Source organism: Mesoplodon mirus (genome assembly GCF_964341445.2).
Source record: "Mesoplodon mirus genome assembly, chromosome: 7".
NCBI lineage: Eukaryota > Metazoa > Chordata > Mammalia > Artiodactyla > Ziphiidae > Mesoplodon > Mesoplodon mirus.
The window spans coordinates 133,429,558-133,451,576 of NC_138983.1; the positions used below are offsets into that span (position 1 = coordinate 133,429,558).

At 45.0% G+C, this 22,019-nt stretch overlaps 1 protein-coding gene across 2 annotated transcripts; it reads left to right on the forward strand.

Moving 5' to 3' along the window:
* The first annotated feature begins 2,035 nt into the window (after nucleotides 1-2,035).
* On the forward strand, nucleotides 2,036-20,208 carry TIRAP (TIR domain containing adaptor protein). Of its 2 annotated transcripts, XM_082629298.1 has the most exons (6): nucleotides 2,045-2,122; nucleotides 11,481-11,600; nucleotides 12,811-12,934; nucleotides 13,148-13,306; nucleotides 15,075-15,668; nucleotides 17,000-20,208. In XM_082629298.1, the coding sequence occupies exons 4-6, from the start codon at nucleotides 13,240-13,242 to the stop codon at nucleotides 17,017-17,019; spliced, it is 681 nt and encodes a 226-aa protein (XP_082485424.1). In that variant the 5' UTR covers nucleotides 2,045-2,122; nucleotides 11,481-11,600; nucleotides 12,811-12,934; nucleotides 13,148-13,239; the 3' UTR covers nucleotides 17,020-20,208. The 2 variants fall into 2 exon arrangements, with proteins under 2 accessions (XP_082485425.1, XP_082485424.1); XM_082629299.1 differs by lacking the exon at nucleotides 11,481-11,600 and having other exon boundaries at nucleotides 2,036-2,122.
* The last annotated feature ends 1,811 nt before the right edge of the window (nucleotides 20,209-22,019 follow it).

Below are 22,019 nucleotides of genomic sequence, written 5' to 3' on the forward strand. Positions count from 1 at the left end.
TCCCTCCCACAGTGGCCTGTGGGGAGAAGCATGAAACACAAAAGATGGAGGTGGACCTCCCGATCATCAGTTGGGTGAGGGAGGGAGAAGAGGGCAGATGTGCTCCCAGGGAGGGAACAGGAGAAGCCCCTGAGCTGGGGGGTGAGGATGGGTGGGGAAGAACCAGGACTAGTTAGGTGAGCAAAAGAGGAAGAGCCACCTGAATGCGGAATGAACTCAATGAACTCACGCTGAAAGAGAGGAACTGGCCAGGGGCCAGGGGCCAGGATGAGGCTGGCTAAACCCAACATCCGTGTTAACCCTGTAAGGCAGCCTCCTTTGGTGCCCAGTATCCACTCACCCTTCCTTCAGCACAGACGCCCCTATCTACTGGTCTGGAGGAAAAAGGCCTTCATCTGGCTCCTCCTCCGTGAGCAGCTTCCTCCAGGACAACAAATGCTGCGCTTGTTAGGAAGGCGATAATGAACGCTCTGCACTCCCACAGGGCTTTATTCGGGCTACAGGACAGCACTTACCCTTGCGCCCGTCTTCCCTGTGCGAGGGACACTGGGACCTGGCCTTCGCCTTTGCTCCAGCACCGAGCTTGGCTGCCCTATGCTTGTCCTATCCTTGGCTCTCAGTGTGTTTACCTGAGTTCCTCTTTGCTTCCACTGGAGCCAGATCGATCCCTGGCCTCAGGGAGTTTTCACTCTAACGGAGGTAAGCTGCTTGAGCACAAGTTCCAAATACCTTAAGGTCCTAGAGGGGATCTCAGGGAAGAAGGTGGGTAGGGCAGGGTTAAGAAAAGATTTCCTGCATAAGCTGCAAAATTGACCCTTGTCAGAAGACGGGGGTTTTTGAAGAGCAGAAAAGAGAGGACACCTTGGGTGGAGGGGACCTCAGAGCACAGGCACAGGGCAGGAAAAACGGAGGTATACTCCATGCAGAGTAAAAGGAACCCTTTTACCCTGAGCACCTGGGCACTAGGCTAGCTGTCTGACAGGCTTTATCTCATCTACTTCTTCCCACAACACTAGGAACCAGATATCATAATTTCCATGACGAAAGTGAACCTCGACAGGCCCCGCATTTCCCCAAGCTCTCACCTCTAACGTGATGCGCCCTGGATATGAACCCCAGCCATCTGACTCCTGAGCTCCCCCGGTACGGCCTTACACCACACTCCCTCCCAGGAGCAGCACTAAGTCCTTTTCGCTGGCTGGTGAGAAAAGCAGGAAATCAGATTGAAAGGGAAATCATGAATCTTAGATCGGCCCTATTAAACCACCTCCACGCTCCAGCATTTCACCTGCACAGCAGTAGGCGTGTTCCCCAAACCGGCATGCGAGGAACACTGCTCAGGAAGATACTGACATTCCCTCTGGGGTGAAACAAGCTTGGGAAATGCCAGGTGCTATATCCCCGTCTGGGTGCTTCACACAGCTCATCAACATCCCAAGGACGCTAAGAAGTCCCTTCACTCTGTCTAAGCCAGGCCTCGCCACCGTTTGCCCGTCACACTCGGCCAGGCGTTAGTGCCCGCAGAGCCGTGCCCGGCCGGCCGTGCCCTGGGCCATGAACTTCAGGGGAGCGTGCCAGGCGCCCCGGCCCCGGGGGCTGCCCTCACGGCTGCCACGGCCGCCGGCCTCTCCGCCTCACCACTGACTGTGTGTGGCCATTGGGAAAGTCCGGCATCATCTTCCTCACTTGCCTAAAAAGAAAAAAGGTATAAACGCTTCCCTGGCAAGGCGTCGAGAAGACTAAATGAATGAAGTAAGGGGTTTCTTTCCGTGTCCGCGACACAGAACACAGCCGAGGCTGCAGGTTCTCCTGGTGGGTTTCCGGGAACTCGGGAGGAAAGACTCATCTCCAAGCTTCCGCCCGGTCCTTAGCTGCGCCGATGCCCACGAACCACCCTGCGAACCCGGGGAAGCGGGCGCGGAGGATCCGGCCGCCGCCCCCTCGGGTCGGGCTCGGGGCGCGGGAGCGGCGGGCGGAGGAGGAGCCGCGGGCCGGGAGCCTCGGCGCTTCCGGGGCAGCGGGCGGCCGGCTGCACTTCCCGTGGGCGAGCGGCCCGCCGGGCGTCGGAGCCCGCGCCCCGCACCGGCCGCACCGAGGCAGCGCCCCGCGCACCCCGGCGCAGGTGAGCGCTCGGGGAGGCGCGGGCGGGAGCGGGAGCGGAGGGGCCCCGCAGGCAGGGCGAGCAGGCGAGCGGGCGGGGCGGGCAGGCGGCTGGGCCGGCAGGACTCCCGCGGGCTGCGTTCGGCCCCGTTAGCGGCCCGGTCCTCGGTCCCCGGTCCCGGATTTGCCCCCTCCCTGCGGCACCTCTGGCCGGTTCACCGCCGTCCCCTCTGCGCCCGTTCACCTGGCCGCTCGTAGCACCCACAACGCGGAAACGGGTGAAAAGGCCCTCGGAGAGAGCTGTCACCTTCTCTGTCGCCAAGAAGCTCGTGCAGGGAGCCCTCCTTGCGCTTGAGGAGCCTGCCTAGTTCAGGTGGCTTCGGTCTTGAACTGTAGATTCTTTTTCTTCCAGGCTCTCGCCTCCTTCTCTGCTCTGTCGCAGCCTCTCCCTCTGCTCTTCTGATGGCCTTTGTGACAGTGTTTCAGCAAGAACAGGGCTTTACTTAGGGTTACAGGCCTACGGAGCGATCCCTTCCGCAGTCATTTCACGAACCTCTACGATGGGCTGGGTATCGTGTGACAGCACTGGACAGGACAGAGTCAGCCCTCGTCCTCTACCTGGGGACACTAGCAACCACACACACCCTGACAAGTGCAGCTAAGAGAGGGCAGGATGGAGTACACACTCCCCAAGCTGATGCATCTAACCCAGGGGCCACGGAGGGTCAGGAATGACCCATTGTCAGAGGGAGTCACATCTAGTTATTTTTAAAACCTTTTTTAAAGATTGAAATACAACCCACACACAGAAAAGTGCCCAGATCTTAAGTGTACAGCTTTCCCAGTGTCACGCAGTGACATTCCTATGCAGCCCACACCCAGAATAAATAAAACATTACTCGCACTCCAGAGGTTTTTTTTGACCGCGCCAAGCAGCTCCTGGGATCTCTGGCCCCGACCAAGGATTGAACCCTGGCACCCAGTACTGAAAGCCTGGAATCCTAACCCCTAGGCCACCAGGGAACTCCTCAGATGCCCTCTTATGCCCACTTCCAATCACAACTTTCACCCATGGGTAACTGCTATCCTGGTTTCTAACATCATAAAATAGTTTTATTTGGTTTTGAATTTTGGATACTTGAGATCATACTTATGTACTTTTGTGTATGGTGTTTTATACTCAATATATAGATTGAACCCGGTTGCATTTAGCACTCGTTCATTTATTCTGACTGACGTGTAATTTTTCACTGTATGGGTAGACCACAATTTATTTCTACATTCTCCCGGATACTAGGATTGATGGATACGGTTGTTTCCAGCTTGGGGTTATTGTAAATAGTGCTGCTGAGGCATTCTTATGTTTGTCTTTTGGTGAGCATATGTTAGCACTGCTGTTGGGTACATTCCTAGAAGTGAAATATAGCGCCAGACAGTTTTTCAAAGTCCTCCTACCAATTTGCACTCCCACAGGCAGTATATGAGTTCTGTTCCTCCACATGCTTACCAATACTTGACATTGTCTGTCTTTTTCACTGTAGCCATTCTGCTGAGTGAGTGGGAAGTGGGGTTGCACTGAGGTTTTAATTTGCATTCCTCTGGTGACTAATGAATTGTGCATCTTTTCACACATCTGTTGGGCATTTGGATATCCTTTTGTGAAGTGTCTGTTCAATTCTTGTGCCCATTTTTCCAATAGGTTGTCTCTCTTTTTGTACCAGTTTGTAAGAGTTCTTAAATATTCTGGATATGAGACATACTGGATATGTATTTTTAAAATATCGTCTCTCTCTCAGGAGATTACCTTTCACTGTCCTAATGATGTCTTTTGAAGAACAGAAGTTCTTCATTTTAATGTTGTCCAGTTTATCATTTTTCCCCTATGGTTCTATTATTTACGTTCAGTTTTTTAAAACAAATTGTTGCCTATCCTGGGGGGTAGGGAGTGGGTGAAATGCGTGAAGGTGGTCAAAAGGTATAAACTTCTAGTTATAAAATAAATTATAAAATAAATAAGTCCTGGGAATGTAATGTACAACATGGTGACCATGGTTAATAATACTGTATTGTATATTTGAAAACTGCTAAGACAGTAGTACTTAAAAGTCCTGAGGACAAGAAAAAAAAATTTTGTAATTATGCATGGTAGTGGATGCTAACCAGACTTATTGTGATGATAATTTCTAAATACATACATAAATCGAATCATTGTGTTGTTCACCTGAAACTAATATAATGTTATATGTCAATTATATCTCAATTTTAAAAATCAGGAAAATAATCTATATTTTCTTCTAAAAGCTTTATTGTTATCCTCACATATATCTACTATCCATTTGAAATTACTTTTCTAATATGGTGGGATATATGGGTCAAGATTCATTTTTCCCACAAGGCTGTCTAAATTGACCCAGCACCATCTAGTAAAGAGACCACCTTTCCCCACTGCACTGCAGTGTCAGCTTTGTCATAAACCAGCAGACTGTGTAGATGTGGGTCTGTTTCTGGGCACCCTATTCTTCCATTACTCTGTTTGTCCTTGTGCACAAATATCACTGATTGTTCCATATATCTGAAGATATAAGCTGGAGAGTACAGAGTGGAAAAAGAGAGTGATCAAAAGAATATAAGGAAGGCTTCCCTGGTGGCGCAGTGGTTGAGAGTCTGCCTGCCGATGCAGGGGACGCGGGTTCGTGCCCCGGTCCGGGAAGATCCCACATGCTGCGGAGCAGCTGGGCCCGAGAGCCATGGCCGCTAAGCCTGCGCGTCCGGAGCCTGTGCTCCGCAACGGGAGAGGCCACGACAGTGAGAGGCCCGCGTACCGCAAAAAAAAAAAAAAGAATATGAGTCTGGGAAGGTAAACAGAGGCGATATATTTAAGAGCTTGGTGAGTCATTATAAGGAATTTGGGCTTTAAAAGCAATGAGGAAACATTGATATTAAGCAACACAATGATGTGATCAGAGATGGGAAAATGAGTTCGTAAATTGAAGTCATCCAGGTGACAGTCTATGGTGGTCTGAACTATTTAATATTGAATAGATATAATTGACAGGTTTAGTAATTGAAGACATGTAGAGGAGTGTGGCAGTCAAAGATGATTCCTAGGTATGTAGATAAGGCAAGTGAATGGGTAGTGTGTAATTCACTGAGACAGAGAATACATAACAAAGATCATGAACAGAAAGTGATAATAGCAGAAATATGAGAGAATCATCAGATTTTGGCACCTTTTGTACAATGGATAGTTGTACTATCCACTGAAATCAAGACTATTTTTCTAATTTAGAGTAATTTCTATTTTTGAAACCCAAGCAATTCAGTTTAATATGAATCTTTTGTAATATATTTTCATTATACTGGGTATTTACTTAATAGATATCTCTTATCTGCCCTACTGATATTGGTAGATTTTACTAAGAAACCAAGTTGAAGGTAGATTTTAACAAAGAAGAAAAGCCCAGTGAAAATAATAAAATGTCTGGTTTTAAAATAGCACAAATAGAAGTAATAATGCAGGTATTCCAATAAGAATCTAGACTTGTATAGCCTAGAGTTACTATTATTTCCTTCTGGTAAATACTTCTGAACAACACGCTTTTAAGTTATTTGAAATTATTCTCTGTTAGGAAGATACAGATTGCAAATTTTCATCTTTCTTTGGTCCCCAGACATTACTAAGACTTTCTGTCTGGTTATGGTTAAATAGGAACAGAATTAGATATTAATGAAATATTTGCTAGTGAAAGACGAAGATATTATAAAAAGTTAGGGAACAGACTCTTAAAGCTAAACATTGCTGATTCATTTGCTCTAGTAAGACAACTATTCATGAATCAGTTCCTACAATTCATGTTCTCTGACATGATTCTTTGGAAAATAATGCCAGTCTTCTGTTAAATTTTTAAGCATGTGACGTAATCATTGCGCTTTAACTTGGGATGGTATTTCAATACGTAATTATGTGTGATAGTCAACCTATTTTGTAGTCAGCCTATTTAGTTAAAAGTGTTATAAACGTACTCAAATCTCCTGAAAAAGAAAAACAAACAAACAAAAACCCCAGTAAATCTTGTTTTCTCTTTGTACTATGATGTTACATCTTCCCTTCACTTCACAGGCAAAACTTAAAAAGTGTATAATTACTGTCTTCATTTTCTAGCAGGCATTTCATTTGTTCCTCATAATCTACTTTCTGTTCTAAATGAAAGTGGGGTTTTGTGTAGGCAGTTGGTCATCTCCTAATTTTCAAATTCAAATGCTTCTTCTTAATCCTCACTGGCCATTTGACATTGTTCACCAACACCATTGTAAACCCATCTCATTTTCAAAACTCTCTTTCCTTGCCTATCATAACATTGCACTCTCCTGACGTGTCTGCTTGTAAAACTTGCTCCTCTCCATCTTTTAACTGTAGGTATTCCTTAATGCTTTGTCTCTTTCCATGCTACGCTTTCCCCAGATGATTTGAATTATCACATACAGGCTGATGACTACCACATCTATAATTCTGGCCCTGCTGCCTTCTTCAAACTCCAGACTCATTTTAAACATATGGCTTGGCATGTGTCTCCATGCAAATATCCCACTAGGATCTTAAACCTACTGTTGCTTTATAGTAAGTTTTTATTATTCTGGTAGTGGAAGTCCTCTTAAAGTTCGTCTTTTAAAATCTTAGTTTGTTTTTAATCTAACGCACCCCCCCAAAGCCTTTTTCAAAAATATATAAAGAGCAGTCATTTTGTAAGCTCAAAAGGGAACTAATGTGTAAAGGCATAATTTGTAAACTGTATCCGTCATTAAATTCACTGCTGGCACAATCTATATTACATTCAATGCCTGCGTATTTACTTGAGACCTACAGCAAAGTAAATACAAAATAAGTTCACACCATTTCAGTTTAAAATGACCTTTAGTATGCATGGGACATAGTTTCAAAACTAAGGCAGTTTTTTAAAACGAAGGAACTGTTTTCCAAAGACCAATTTGCTACATTTTGCAAAATACAGCAACACTAATTAAAATGCTTCACATTCCATGTTTGGTCAGTAAGATATATTCCTATGTGGCTCAAATACAGCTAAGGTTTTAGATTTTAACAACCAAAGGAACAATACTTTTGATATATAATTAAATTTAGGGAGTTCCCTAGTGGCCTAGTGGTTAAGATTCAGTGCTGTCACTGCCATGACTGGGGTTTGATCCCTGGTCCAGGGACTGAGATCCCACAAGCCTCGCGGCCAAAATATTAAATAAAAATAAAGTAGTGGGTGCTTTTATATACACATACACACACACACTCACACATATATTTGAAATTTTTGATATGTTTAAAAGTCTTCAAAATTTACAAAATGTAGTGCTGAAAGCATATGTACTTTGTTATATATTTAGCAAAAATTCAGCAAAATGATTTAATTTAATACAGGTTATAAGACTTCAGTTTTCTGCCTGCTAGAGTCCCATCTTAAATCTGACTTTATAGCAAAATTAGTAGTTTGAAATTTATTTCACGAAATCAAATCCCAAAATTTGCCAGACAATTTTCAGTTATTCCACTGCTTATCTAAATCGAGACGAGTGGTTCCTTGTGTCAGAGTTACCTGGAGAGCTCTTAAAAAATACAGATTTGGGGCTTCCCTGGTGGCGCAGTGGTTGAGAGTCCGCCTGCTGATGCAGGGGACACGGGTTCGTGCCCCGGTCCGGGAAGATCCCACATGCTGGCTACGGAGCGGCTGGGCCCGTGAGCCATGGCTGCTGAGCCTGCGCGTCCGGAGCCTGCGCGTCCGGAGCCTGTGCTCCGCAACGGGAGAGACCACAACAGTGAGAGGCCCGCGTACCGCAAAAAAAAAAAAATTGGGGGGCCCTACTTATGAACTATTGAATAAGAATTTCCAGGGGCAGCTATATTTTTAAAAGCTCTCTAGGTGATAATTATATACAGCTTAGTTTAGGAGCCACGGCTGCAGCCCACTAGATCAGTCCTTAGTTACATCAGAATCCTGGGGTATTTGTTTTTTGTTTTTTGGCTTTTGTGCTTCTTGGGGTTTTTTTGTTTTTTGTTTTTTGTGACACACTACGTGGCTTGTAGCATCTTAGTTCCCCAACCAGGGATCAAACCCAGGGCCCTGGCAGTGAGACAGCTGAGTCCTAACCACTGGACTGCCAGGGAATTCCTGGGGTACTTGTTTAAAAATCACATTCCCAAGCTTTACACCCAGAGATTTGATTCTGTAGATTTGGGATGGGGCCCGGGAACTGGCATTTTAACCCATCATTTTGGTTGGTCCCTGTATTCATTTTCTGTGCTGCATGACAAATTACTACAAATTTAGCAACTTAAACCAACACCTATTTGTTATCTCATAGTTTCTGTGGGTCAAGGGCCCATGAAAGGCTTGGCTGAGTCTTACACTGGAGTCTCACCCGGCCGCAGTCCAGGTGTTAGCTAGGGCTGCGGTGCCATCAGAGATGCAAATGGGAAAAGACCCACTACTAAGCCCCCTCAGGTTGTTGTTTGTTGGCAAAATTCACCTCCTTGAAGTTGTAGGACTGAGGTCTGCTTTCTTGCTGGCCATCAGCTGGACACCACTCTTGGCTTCTTGAGGCTGCCTGAAGTTCCTTGACACTTTGCCCTCTCATGACATGGGAAATTCTTCCAAGTCAGCAAGGGAGTCTCTCTCCAGTCTGCTAAGATGAATTTTTACACCCACACCTACACCCATGCACATACGTACATATGTACATAATATTCATTTATATGTTATATTTATATATATATATATACACATCTTATATAGCAAATATACATACCATATGTATGTATTGTATGTATATACACATATACACACGATTGTTACTATATATATGATGTGTATATACATTTATATACATATGCAAACACACACACCCTACAGAATAACATAATCATGTGAGTGACATACTACAACCTTTGCCATATTCTACTGGTAAGCAGTCATGGGTCCTGCCCACACTCACAGGTGTGAACACGGGGCCACCTTAGGGTGTGTCCACCACAGTCCGTAACTCCTCAGAAACACTGTGTTGGACTCTCTAGCTATTAACAATTAATTGCAGCACTTTAACGGACATTGTCCTGCAAGTTCTAAAGCATCCTGCCCTGACAAGTGTTTCAGCAAATGTTTGAGAAGCCAGTGTTGGAGCCTTTGAAACCAGTGTTCTTAAAGTCAAAAATCACATGAAGAGTAGATAATAATTTATCCATCAAAGAAGTGAAAAACTCCCTCAAACAATTTAAATCTTTAAGCAGACCAGTTTTTTGTTTTTTTGTTTGTTTGTTTACTTTCTGGCCGCACCACATGACATGCAGGGATCTTAGTTCCCTGACCTGGGATCGAATCCACGCCCCGCCCTGCAGTGGAAGCGCAGAGCCTCAACTGCTGGACCTCCAGGGAAGTCCCAAACAGACCAGTTTTTAGCACTCAGATTCAATGCTTTCCCCATTTGTTAGCCTCACATACAATCATACATAGTGTAGTAGTTTCCTATTGCTTCTGTAATAAAGTACCACAAACGCAGTGGATTCATACCACACACATTGATTATCTTATAGTTGTGGCAGTCACAGTCTGAAGTGGATCAGCGGGGCTGCATCCCTTCTGGAGGCTCTAGGGAGGAATCCAGGTCCTTGCCTTTTCCGGCTTCTAGAGGCTGCCACCTTCCTTGCTCACAGCCCCACGCTACACCCACCTCTGCTTCTGTTGTCACATCTCTGCTCTCACTCTGACCCTCCTGTCTTCCTTTTCTAAGACCTTTGGGATTGCATTTGGCCCACCTGGATAATCCAGGCTAATCTTCCCATCTCCAGACCCTTAATCACATCTGCAAAGTCAGCTTCTGCCAAGTAAGGTAGCTTATTTTCACTGGTTCTGAGGATTAGGATGTGGATGTTTTTGGGGACCACTGTGCTGTCTACCACAGACAGTGATTCCAGCTTAACAGAAATGTGATATGAATTATATAAGATACATAATCATATGCCTTCATAGGTTTCAGAACATTCCCTATATAATAGATATCGGAGACCAGTTAGATATTGAATAATACTTAATACACTTTGGATTTTATACAGTGAAACTTTATGGTATTTACCTCACATATTAAGTTCCTTCATGTAATATTGAAAAAGCATTCTAAAAACACTGATGGTAACAGGCTACTGCTTTTTTTTTTCTTTTGAAGAAGCTCTTTGCTAATCTTCTATCAAGTCTTTGTAATTATCTACAAAGTAGGTATTTAGGTCTATATCATTCTACTTGATGAATGTCTTAAAAGCACAGGGAAAAGTGACTACATAACAAATCAGAGAATAGACAGAGTGAGGGATGAGACCTTCCAGTTGGAGATTTGGGTTCATTATCTTCTCACCAGCCTGACAACTATGTCTCCCATATCTCGACCATATCTCGATATAGACTGTTACTAAATCTTGTAAAGATTAAAGCGTATTTGAATGTGATTGATCCACAGCCTCAGCTGTACAGAACTGAAAAAGTAACAGGGAAAATGCAGTATGGTTTTAGACTCTAGGAAGTAGACAGTGTATACAGTTAATGGAACTGGTCTGCATTCTTGCTCAATTATCCTTTGTCAAAAATGCTATTTCCTGTGTTTGAACTTTTCCATAACATCAGTCACTAGGGCTTATACCAATCCACTTCCAGTGGCTGTTGGGCAATTGGATTTCTTCTTAAACAAGCAATGAAAAAAGGCAGCTACCCTAAATCAGCATGTATCGCCAAAAGGGCACGCACGTCATTTGAGAAAATGAGAAACTGAAACTTAGATCTATCTACATCTGTTAAGTAAAGTGTTATGTTAATTTTGAACCTTTAGGCTGTCATTAAAAATATCAAATGATTCTCCAGTTTGTAAGTGTATCAAGGCCAAATAATGAATTTTCAAATTAAAACACAATTGAAAAAAAGATTTAAATAATATAAAAAGCAAGTAACATTGTGTCTACTGCTGGGGGCGGGGTGGGGAGGGGAAGGACATCTCGGGGGAAATGGTTGAAATGAAGATGTCAAGAAACAGCAACTCCTGACCAGGAAAAGGATTTCAAAACCTAACAGTGGTTAACCAGGCACTGCCTCAATCTCACCACTTAGGGGCTGAAATCCAAAGAATATTAGGTAGGAAAAGAAACGCATGTCCTTGTTAATTTTCCCCTTTTCACATCTTTTTGACTCGCTTAGCAGCTCTCTGCTTTGCTCTTTCAGATGTGCTTCTGGTCCCGCACCCCTGCACCCGCTACTGCTGCAGTTGAAGTTCCCCTTTTTTTTGAACTTTGATATATTTTCATGAATCATCAGTATCTCTTGTCTTCTCTTCATCAGCTTGGCATAAGGGTGTTCAGCATTTAGCTGAATGAAGCATTTTTGTCCAACACTGAAGGACATTCTTTAAATTTTGAAAACTCTTATCTCAGCGCGTCTAGTCAGACAAGCCGTTTCTCTGTGAGTTCCCGGGTGGTGGTGGGGGGGTTGTTTTGACCTCTGTAGATCCATCAAATAGTGAGAAAGCAGTCCTTGCTCTAGAACCAAGTTCTCCACCAGCCCTTCATCTTCAGAAGCCACTAGAACCCAGTGGCGCCATCTTGGATCAGGGTGGGCTCTGTTCCACGCAATGTCCTCCCAGAAACCTAGGCAGAAAGAGCCTCCACCATCAGAGACATCAGGTCATTGTGGTGGGAGAGAACATGTCCATGGGGAGTTGCCCGTCTAATGGTCCTTGGCATTTCCATATAAATTTAGATGCCGTTTGACAATCCCTTCTCTCCCCCCGCCCCCCCCAAAAGAAAACCAAACCAAAAACCTTCCGGAATTTGGAATAACATTGAATAGATCCCTCCAATATCTATTTTAAATACATACTAACCCACACTATTTTCTGAACATTCTATGCCATGCATTTTACATAAATCATCTCATGTAATCTTCACAGTAATGCTGAGCAGGCTATAGTATTATTTCCATTTCACAGATGGAAAAGCTAAAGTTGAGGGTTTCCCTGGTGGCGCAGTGGTTAAGAATCCGCCTGCCAATGCAGGGGACACGAGTTCGAGCCCTGGTCCGGGAAGATCCCACATGCCGTGGAGCAACCAAGCCCGTGTGCCACAACTACTGAGCCTGCGCTCTAGAGCCCGCGAGCCACAACTACTGAGCCCGCGTGCTACAACTACTGAAGCCCACGCGCCCTAGAGCCCGTGCTCGGCAACAAGAGAAGCCACCGTGAAGAGAAGCCCGTGCACCGCAACAAAGAGTAGCCCCCACTCACCACAACTAGAGATAGCCTGCGTGCAGCAAGCAACGAGGACCCAATGCAGCCAAAAATAAATAAATAAAATAAATTAAAAAAAAAAAAAAAAGCTAAAGTTTAACAAGAGTAAAGTAGTTTACCAGAGGCCACAGTCCATAAGAGATGAGATCTAGGACCTCTGCCTGCAGAGTCTGCAGCCTTTACCACAGCTGAGGGAAGGAGGGAGGGAGGGAGGGAAGGGAGGATGGGTGGGTGGATGGAGGGAGGGAGTTATTCAGGGGAAGGCAGACCTGGAGGAAAACTCCCCCAAGGTTTCTTACACTGCTCTCTCTCTACTGCTCAACATCTGTCTACCCTGATACATAATTATTTGTCCAAATAGTAACAGACCTTCTTCTCTGATTTCAGCGTTTACACAGGAAGTTCTTACAATGAGCTGCCTGCCAGCCGCCCTTCCCCAGATCCCGAATGCAACCCTGGCCAGGTGGCGCAGAGAACAGTCACTCTGCTGGTCATGCTGAGCTCATACTCTGTAAGTCTGATGGTTACACAGATTGGGGTTCAGCTAGCAACCAGCCCTGACCCCAGTGGTGTCTGTCCCTAATCCCCTAAGGGATGAGGGACCAATTTAGAGACTGAGCCTCTGTCAGGCACCAGGAGAGAAAGAAATGCCAGAGCCCACCCACTGGGACTGGGAGTAAGGTTAAGTGCAGCTTTTGTGATCCTTTCTCTCTGTCTCTTGTAGGATGGCTGTTGGATGAGGTCAAGACTGGGTCCCCTCCCTTCTCCCACTTTACCAATGCCTGATCTCATGGGGTTAGTTTGGAGCCCACCACTATGGCATCATCAACCTCCTTGCCAGCTCCTCGTTCCAGGTCCAAGAAGCCTCTGGGCAAGATGGCTGGTGAGTGGACACAGACTCCTAATTCCAGGAGGCTGCCTGGCCCCCAAACACAGGCCCTGGAGAGATGCAGGGAGGCTGACGGGGTGGGCGTGGGGGAGTCCTGCCTTGACCTCAGTGCCCAGAGGCTCTGTGGGGAGTGAGGGGGTGTGCATCAGGGAGCCTTCAGTCCTTTTGGCTCACAGGTTTCCCAGCTGTGCTCAGCTAGTCTTCCCAGCCTGGAAACCACTGTGCTGAGTGCTTACCAGGGTGTCTCTTTTTATCTAAATCGCCCTGAACCATTCAGAGGTAGGAGTCAAGCAGAGAGAAAAAAACAAATCAGCCGCCAGGACACCACACCTTCTGTCCCGGTCAAAAGCTGGGGAAGCTGAGCTGAAACCATTTGGAGTGCTCACAATATGTCAGACACTGCATTATCTCTGCTGATCTTCAACAGTAACTAAAATGAACCCATTTTACAGAAGAGGAAGTGGAGACATAGACTGACTTGCTTATGGTCGTATAGAAAACAAGTAGCAGGTCCACAATCAAATCTGTGTGCCCCACTCCAGAGTGTGGTCCCGGATCACTCAGCTCTAAGGTCTTCAGGTACTCTGGGCAGTGAGTGGTCCTCTTGCATTTAGCAACAAGCTAGGATTTCTCAGGGCCAAACAGATGACAATCCCTGGCTCTCTCCGTCCCATAGTGGGTAGTCCCTTAATCTATTTTTTTAAAATTTATTTATGATTTATTTTTGGCTGTGTTGGGTCTTCGTTTCTGTGCAAGGGCTTTCTCTAGTTGCGGCAAGCGGGGGCCACTCTTCATCGCGATGCACGGGCCTCTCACTATCGCGGCCTCTCTTGTTGCGGAGCACAGGCTCCAGATGCGCAGGCTCAGTAGTTGTGGCTCACGGGCCTAGTTGCTCCGCGGCATGTGGGATCTTCCCAGACCAGGGCCCGAACCCGTGTCCCCTGCATTGGCAGGCAGATTCTCAACCACCGCGCCACCAGGGAAACCCAGCCCCTTAATCTAGATCCACCTCCCCTCAGTGCTGAAAGTGGGTTTGGGGACTAATTGATCTTTACCAGCTTAAGGTAGCTCTGTTTACTGACTCACAGATGGTTGACTAGTCAGCTTGTGGGAAGTTCTGGTTACGATAGGCTAGGGGGGTACCAGCAATCGAAGGGCGTGGAACAGACAAAGCCATCTTTCCCAATCAGGCTTGTGAAACCGCCAGAGTTCTCTTCTTTCTTCCTCCCTCCCTCCCTCCTTTCCTTTCTTCCTTTCTTTTTTTTCCCCCTCATATTGTTGTTACACCAAAAGCTTTACAAAAAATTATTGAAGTATAATTGACATACAGCATTCTATCAGTTTCAGGGGTACAGCATAATGATGCAACATTCGTATACATTGTGAAGTAATCATCACAATAAGTCTAGTTAACATCCATCACCATACATAGTTACAGGTTTATTTTCTTCTTCGGATGAGAACTTTTAAGGTCTATTCTCTTAGCAACTTCAGAATATGCAGTACGGTAAGACAGGCTGGCATTACATCCCTGCCGACTTATAAAACTGCCAGAGTTTTTATGTATTCCCGAAACCTTTAAAGATAAGGGAAACTTCTGGGCAAGTCCTGAGGGATGTACACAGTCGCAGAGCAACAGTTGTGAGAAGAAGGTGGACAGGGGAGATGGGCTGACCTCCTCCCCGCGGTGGCTCCTCTCTGGGGGGTCGCCAGGAGACCCCTGCTGAAAACTCCAGGCCTGAGCAGTGCTTCTTCCCCGCAGACTGGTTCAGGCAGGCCCTGTCGAGAAAGCCCACAAAGACGCCCGTCTCCGCAGAAAACACCCGCAGTGACGGTTCACAGCCGAGCTCCTCGGACGGGCCCCCAACCCTGGGCCCCAGCTCAGAGGTGTCTCCCACCCCGCCACCGACACCCTTGGGCGCCCACGGCGGCAGCAGCAGCAGCAGCGGCCGCTGGAGCAAGGGCTATGATGTGTGCGTGTGCCACAGCGAGGAGGACCTGGCGGCCGCCCAGGAGCTGGTCTCCTACCTGGAGGGCAGCGCGGCCGGCCTGCGCTGCTTCTTGCAGCTTCGCGACGCAACCCCCGGCGGCGCCATAGTGTCCGAGCTGTGCCAGGCGCTGAGCAACAGCCACTGTCGCGTGCTGTTCATCACGCCGGGCTTCCTCCGGGACCCGTGGTGCAGGTACCAGATGCTGCAGGCGCTGAGCGAGGCCCCCGGGGCGGAGGGCCGCACCATCCCCCTGATGTCAGGCCTCAGCAGAGCCGCCTACCCCGCCGAGCTCCGATTCATGTACTTCGTGGACGGCTGGGGCCCCGACGGTGGCTTTCGCCAAGTCAAGGAGGCTGTCACGCGGTGTAAGTTACAGGGAAGGGAGAAGGGGAAGGGGCTTCAGCCATAGCGCCTGCTCTGCTTGGGTTTTTAGGAGACACCCAATGTGGCCTAGTACAGGCTTCAGTTTAGAGCATCTGTGCTGCGCTGTTTTTTTTTTACAAATAGGTTTGTGGCAACCCTGCATTGTCAGATGATGATTAGCATTTTTTTTAGTAATAACATTTTTTTTTTTTTTTTTTTTTTTTTTTTTTGCGGTACGCGGGCCTCTCACTGTTGTGGCCTCTCCCGTGGCGGAGCACAGGCTCCGGATGCGCAGGCTCAGCGGCCATGGATCACGGGCCCAGCCGCTCCGCGGCACATGGGATCCTCCCAGACCGGGGCACGAACCCGTATCCCCTGCATCGGCAGGCGGACTCTCAACCACTGCGCCACCAGGGAGGCCCAGTAATAACATTTTTAAATTAAGGCATGTACATTGTTTTTTAAATCAATTTCTTATTGAAGTGTAGTTGATTTACAAGGTTGTGTTAGTTTCTGTGCACAGCAAAGTGCTTCAGATATAGATATAGATATATATACACATTCTTTTTTTAAAATATTCTTTTCCATTATGGTTTATCATAGGATATTGAATATAGTTCTGTGTGAAGGCACGTACATTGTTTTTAAAAACATAATGCTATTACACACTTAACAGACTACAGAAAAGTGTAAACATAACTTTTATATGCACTGGGAAGCCAAAAAATTTGTGTGACTCACTTTATTGCAATATTTGCTTTATCGTGGTGGTCTTGGACTGAACCTGCAATATTTCTGAGGTCTGCCTGTAGTTCAGAATGCAGGCTCTGGAAAAAAACTGTGTCACTTGGGCAAGCTACTTAACTGCTCTGTGCCTGAGTTTTCTCATTGGTTAAATGAGCATGAAACTATATACCTAAATAAGTATATACACTAAGTAAATTCAGAACGTGGCCTGGCACATGTAAAGTACTTGTGACAGGCCGGGCCTAGCGCATTATCAAGTCCTCAATAAATATAAGTCACTATTATCATTATTAGTATTAATAGTATTAGGTTTCTCTCACTGAGGTCAGGCTGGAGATGGCCACCAAGAGCTGGAAAAATGCCAGGAGGGACCCTGGTTTAGTATTGGTTTAGTAACACAAACAGGTACAAAATAATAGGAAAGAATTGCCTACCATAAGCGTATCCAGGGAGGGGCATTGTATTACAGTGGGTTTAGAAGTAAAATAGATTAAAAGGTAGCGAAGGCAGGGACATGTGGGGGAAACAGAGATGCTGGGATTTGAGGAGGGTGAGAAGCCATGTGATTCTCTTTCGTCTCTTTCAGATCTGAAGACCCTCAGCTGACACTTCTTACATCAACACGGATGCAGACAGTTGGAGCAAAACTGGAAATGGAGTGAGAGGGCCTAGGACCTTGGGTTCCAGCAGATGTGCCAAGTTGTGAGGAGTAAGTTTGCAGCACGTTGTATGTGACCCTGGGATCAGATTGTCCGTGGCCTCCATAACCGTGGGCTCCCAGGAAGGCCCCGGGGAAGCTGGGGACTCCCCCAGGAAGGCCTGGGAAACCTGGGGACTCCCCCAGGAAGGCTGTGAGGGAGCTGGGGACTCCCCCAGGAAGGCCTGGGGAAGCCAGAAAGTGGAGGTGGAAGGAAGTGTGATACCAAGACATCACCCACGTGTTGCCTCCTGCGTGACTGGACGTGAAGCCTGGCACATCGTGCCTATGTCTCCTTCCCCTGGAATCGGGCACTGGTGTCTAGGTGCCTTCCTCCTGAAGAGGTGACTTACCTGAGTAAGGAGCTGGAAGCCTGGACTGCTCGCCTCAGCTGGGTGGTTTTCCCAGTTGCCTGGGGAAGCCCTGAACAGGTGTCAGGAGAACAACAGGTATAGCGTCTTTCACACTCACACTCTTGCGGCATCTCCCAGTGAGTCGTTCACTTCCGAAAGCTGCGTGGAAGATGCCCTCAGCACGTCTACTGGGCAAATACTGTCCTGTATTTGTTTTCACTGCATGCCTGTCATTAAAGACTCACGCCTAGAAAGGAGTCTGAAGAGGGGACAGCAGAGGGGAGGGAGCAGGTGGGGTGAAGAGAAGGAAAGCTCAGACCCTTTAGCTGGGATCAAAAGCCCACCCACCAATGCGCTGACATATGGGGGCCTCATCAGGCGTCTGGCCAGAACTCCTGCTTTTGCAGTAGTTCCTTCACCTCTGCACTCAGAGGAATCAGCGTATTTCTTCTGGCAGATGACTGTCTACCTTGTAGGACAGGCAGAGTTTCATTCATCTGTTCTCAGTAAAACTTGGTGGTTGAACTGAAATGAATTTATGATTCCCCTGATGTGTACTTTTGTGTCTTTTCTCCCACTTCCCCCTACCACATCTCCTGCTTTTACTGAAAAAAATGTATATATATATATATTAAATTGAGATATAATTGACATATAGCATATTAGTTTTAACTGTACATGATTCGCTATTTGTATATATTGTGAAAAAATTTTATTTTTAATTACAAATTATCTTATTACATACAAAAGGACTAAAGGACAATACAGTGTACACTCACGTACTCAACACCCAGCTTAGAAGCCAAACCTCGCAATCCCCATGTTGCTCCCTTTGTGCCCTTACATTCTCTTCCCTACTCCCACCAGAAGTAACCACTCTTCTGAATTTTGAATTTATCATTCTTAGCTTTTCTCTAGAAATTTATTACATATGTATGCATCCCTGACAATATATTAACTTTTACATGGTTTTACACTTTACATAAATGGTGTTATATTCTGCAAATTCCTTTTTTTTTTTTTTTTTTTTTGCCATGTTTGTAAGATGTGTCCATGTTGATTCATGGAGCTGCAGTAAATTCACTTTCATTCCGTTATGTAAATATACCACGATTCAGTTGCACATGTTTTTACAAGTGGACATTTGGTGGTTTCCAGTTTTTTTGCTGTTGAAAACAATGAGCCTGTGAGCATTTTTATTCTTGTGTATGTTTCCAAGAACAAGATTTTCTAGGATTTAACCTAGATGGGGAACAGCTGGGTAGTGAAGAGTGCGCACCTTCGGTCTTGGTAGCAGATACCAAATTGGTTGTGCAATTTATGTTCCTGCCATTTGTGCATAAGAGTTGCCACTTTTTCATGTTCTTGCTAACATTTAGGATTATCAGATGTTTTCAATTTTATTTTTTTGCCACGCTGCACGGCTTGTGCAATCTTAGTTCCCTGACCAGGGATTCCACCCGGGCCCCGGCCGTGAGAGCACCGAGTCCTAACCACTGGACTGCCAAGAAATTCCCTACACTTGTCAGTTTTTTGAGTGTTTAATAAGCTGGTGGATGAACACTGGTATCCCGCTGTCATAATATTCTTTTTTTCCTTTTGCCTTTTTTGTAAAAAAAATATATATCATACACTAAAAGGAAGGAGGAAGTTTGATGAATCCCCGTATACCTATCACCCAGTTTCAACAATTACCAACTCAGAGATAAGCTTTTATTAATAATAACCCTACCCATTAGTCACCCGAAGATCATTGTGAAGCAAATCGCAGGTATTATTTTATTCTAAATATTTAAGTATGTCTCTCTAAATTATTAGAGGTTTAAAAAAAAATGACCACCATATAACAGTATCTTTTAAAGAACAGAAGCTTTTTTTTTTTTTTTTTTTTTTTTTTTGCGGTACGCGGGCCTCTCACTGTTGTGGCCTCTCCCGTTGCGGAGCACAGGCTCCGGACGCGCAGGCTCAGCGGCCATGGCTCACGGGCCCATCCGCTCCGCGGCATGTGGGATCCTCCCGGACCGGGGCACGAACCCGTGTCCCCTGCATCGGCAGGCGGACTCTCAACCACTGCGCCACCAGGGAAGCCCAGAAGCTTTATTTTTTAATGTGAAAACTTTTATCCATTACTTTGTAGTCTGTGCTTTTTGTGTCTTCTTTAGGAAATCTTCCCTACTCCTGTATTTTCTTCTGGAAGTATTTCACATTTAGGTCTTTAATCCACCTGGATGTTTTGTTTGGGTTTGTTTTTGTTGCTCTTGGTTTATAAGTAAGAGATACTTTTTTTTTTCATTTGAATAGCCGTTACTTACCAACTAGTCCATCCTTCCCCTACTGACTGTGATGTCACTGCTGTTATAGTCGCCATACGTGAGGGTCTGCTCCTGGGTTCTCCAGCCTCCTCCCTTTGTCTGTTGGTGTATCCCTGTGTCAGTGGCAGCGTGGCTTACATACTGTTGTTAGTAAACCTGGATAACTTAATAGTCAGCTCCTCCCATTCCTCTTAATCATGAAAATCACTTCCACCCTTCCTGTTCCTTTACTCTTTCATATAAATTGTTTATTCAGTTTGTCAGATTCCAGGAAAAGGCCAGTTAATATTTTTATTGGACTTACATTGAGTTGAGAGATTACTTTGGAAATGACAGATGTTTTAATGATATTGAATCTCTCACCTAATAAAAATGGCATGTCTCCATTTATCCATGTCTTTAAATGTATTTCAATAAAACTTTATAAATCTTTTCCATATTGGTCAGTCACATTTTTAATGAGATTTATTCCTTAGGTCGTCATATTTTCTGTTGCTACTGTAAAAGGTTTTATTAAAAAAATATTTTTATTTGTTTATTCATTCATTCATTCATTTTGGCTGCACCGGGTCTTTTTTTTATATATAAATTTATTTATTTGTTTTTGGCTGCGTTGGGTCTTCATTGCTGTGTGTGGGCTTTCGCTAGTTGTGCTGAGTGAGGGCTGCTCTTCGTTGAGGTGCGTGGGCTTCTCATTACGTGCGCCGGGTCTTAGTTGCGGCATGCGGGATCTTTTTTTTTAGTTGCGGCATGCGAACTCTTAGTTGCGGCATGCATGTGGGATCTAGTTCCCCAACCAGGGATTGAACCAGGGCCCGCTGTATTGGGAGCGTGGAGTCTTAACCACTGGACCAACAGGGAAGTCCCTCATATTGATTTAATACAAGCAAACTACTGAATTATTTATTCCATAGACTATAGATTTTGTTGGGTTTCTATAAAGACAATCATATAATTTGCAAGACAAAACAAAAACTTGTCTTTCTCTGCTGCCTAGGACCACCAGTAAGATATTGAAAGTGACAACTTTGTCTAAATCATGATTTCACAGGGAATGCTTCAAACATTTCATCATTATATGTGGTATCTGTTGTACGTTTTGGGTCTGGTACATATTTTTTAACAAGCTGTAAGTTTCCTGTTCTTTCTAGTTGATTAGGAGTTTTACTTATGTTGAATGGGTTTGAAATATATTCTAAAATTTCTGCATCTACTGAAATGATGTTTTCCCCCCCTTTTAAATGGTAATGCAGTGAATAACATTAGATTTTATAATTTTAAGCTGGTCTTATATTCCTGGGGTAAACTTATCTTGATCGTGATGTATTATTACCTTTGTTTAAATTGCAGGATTCAGATTGCTAACATTTTCTTTATGATTTTACATCTATATCCGTATGTAAGTTTGGCCCATAATTATCCTTTCTTGTAGAAAAGCTGGCTCTGTTACCAAGGTTATATCAGCTTTCTAAAATAATTGGGGAGTGTTCCCTTTTTTCTATTCATTGATGAGTTAAAGCTTGGAATTAATTGTTCCTTGAATGTTTAGTAGACTAATCTGTAAATCCAGTTGGACCTAGCGTGTTTTGCAAGGGGGGGAGTGGGGCGGATTTAAAACTGCAATTTCTGTGTCTTAAAGAGTTACAGATCTATTTCGATTTTCCATTTCTTCTGGAGTCAATTTGGCATAAACAGTGAAGAATACAAAACTGGCTGAAATAGATTTTTCAGTTTGAATTCCCGGATCATGTAGGCAGTATGAATCTGAATTCTAAACCTGCATGGAGATTGGCCTGTGATTACAAATTTTCAGGGGTTTTTGTCTTTTTTTTTCTTCTCCCCTCCGGAGCCAGATGTTGAGGCAGATAAGTTTCCTAAACATCTTGTCTCCTTTAGTAGGGCAGCTTTTATTTTACTTTTTAAGTAGTTGGCCCTTTCATTGAGGTGGGGGCCCTTTAGAGATCTTGGCTCTCTGGGAAGTTTTCTCTTCCAACTCCTCGCTTGCATGAGCCCAGATCTGCACCTTAAACATCATATTTTGAAGCCCGAGGCTCTAGATTTCTAGAAACAAGCCATCACCCTTAGAACTTCAGCTTCAATACCCACTTACTATTCTATAGATTTGTGCTCCCACATTTTTTGTTTCTGAAAATTTTATTTTCTTGGGAGCGCAGGAATGTAACCAAAGGGATGTTTTAAATTTTGCATCCAGAATGTTTAGGTGTTTTTAACTGATTGCTTTTA

Coding starts and splice junctions, on each gene's coding strand:
- TIRAP (XM_082629299.1), top strand. CDS start 13,240: ATGGCATCATCAACCTCCTTGCCAGCTCCTCGTTCCAGGTCCAAGAAG. Junction 13,307..15,074: donor GCCTCTGGGCAAGATGGCTG/GTGAGTGGACAC, acceptor TCTTCCCCGCAG/ACTGGTTCAGGCAGGCCCTG. Junction 15,669..16,999: donor CAAGGAGGCTGTCACGCGGT/GTAAGTTACAGG, acceptor CGTCTCTTTCAG/ATCTGAAGACCCTCAGCTGA.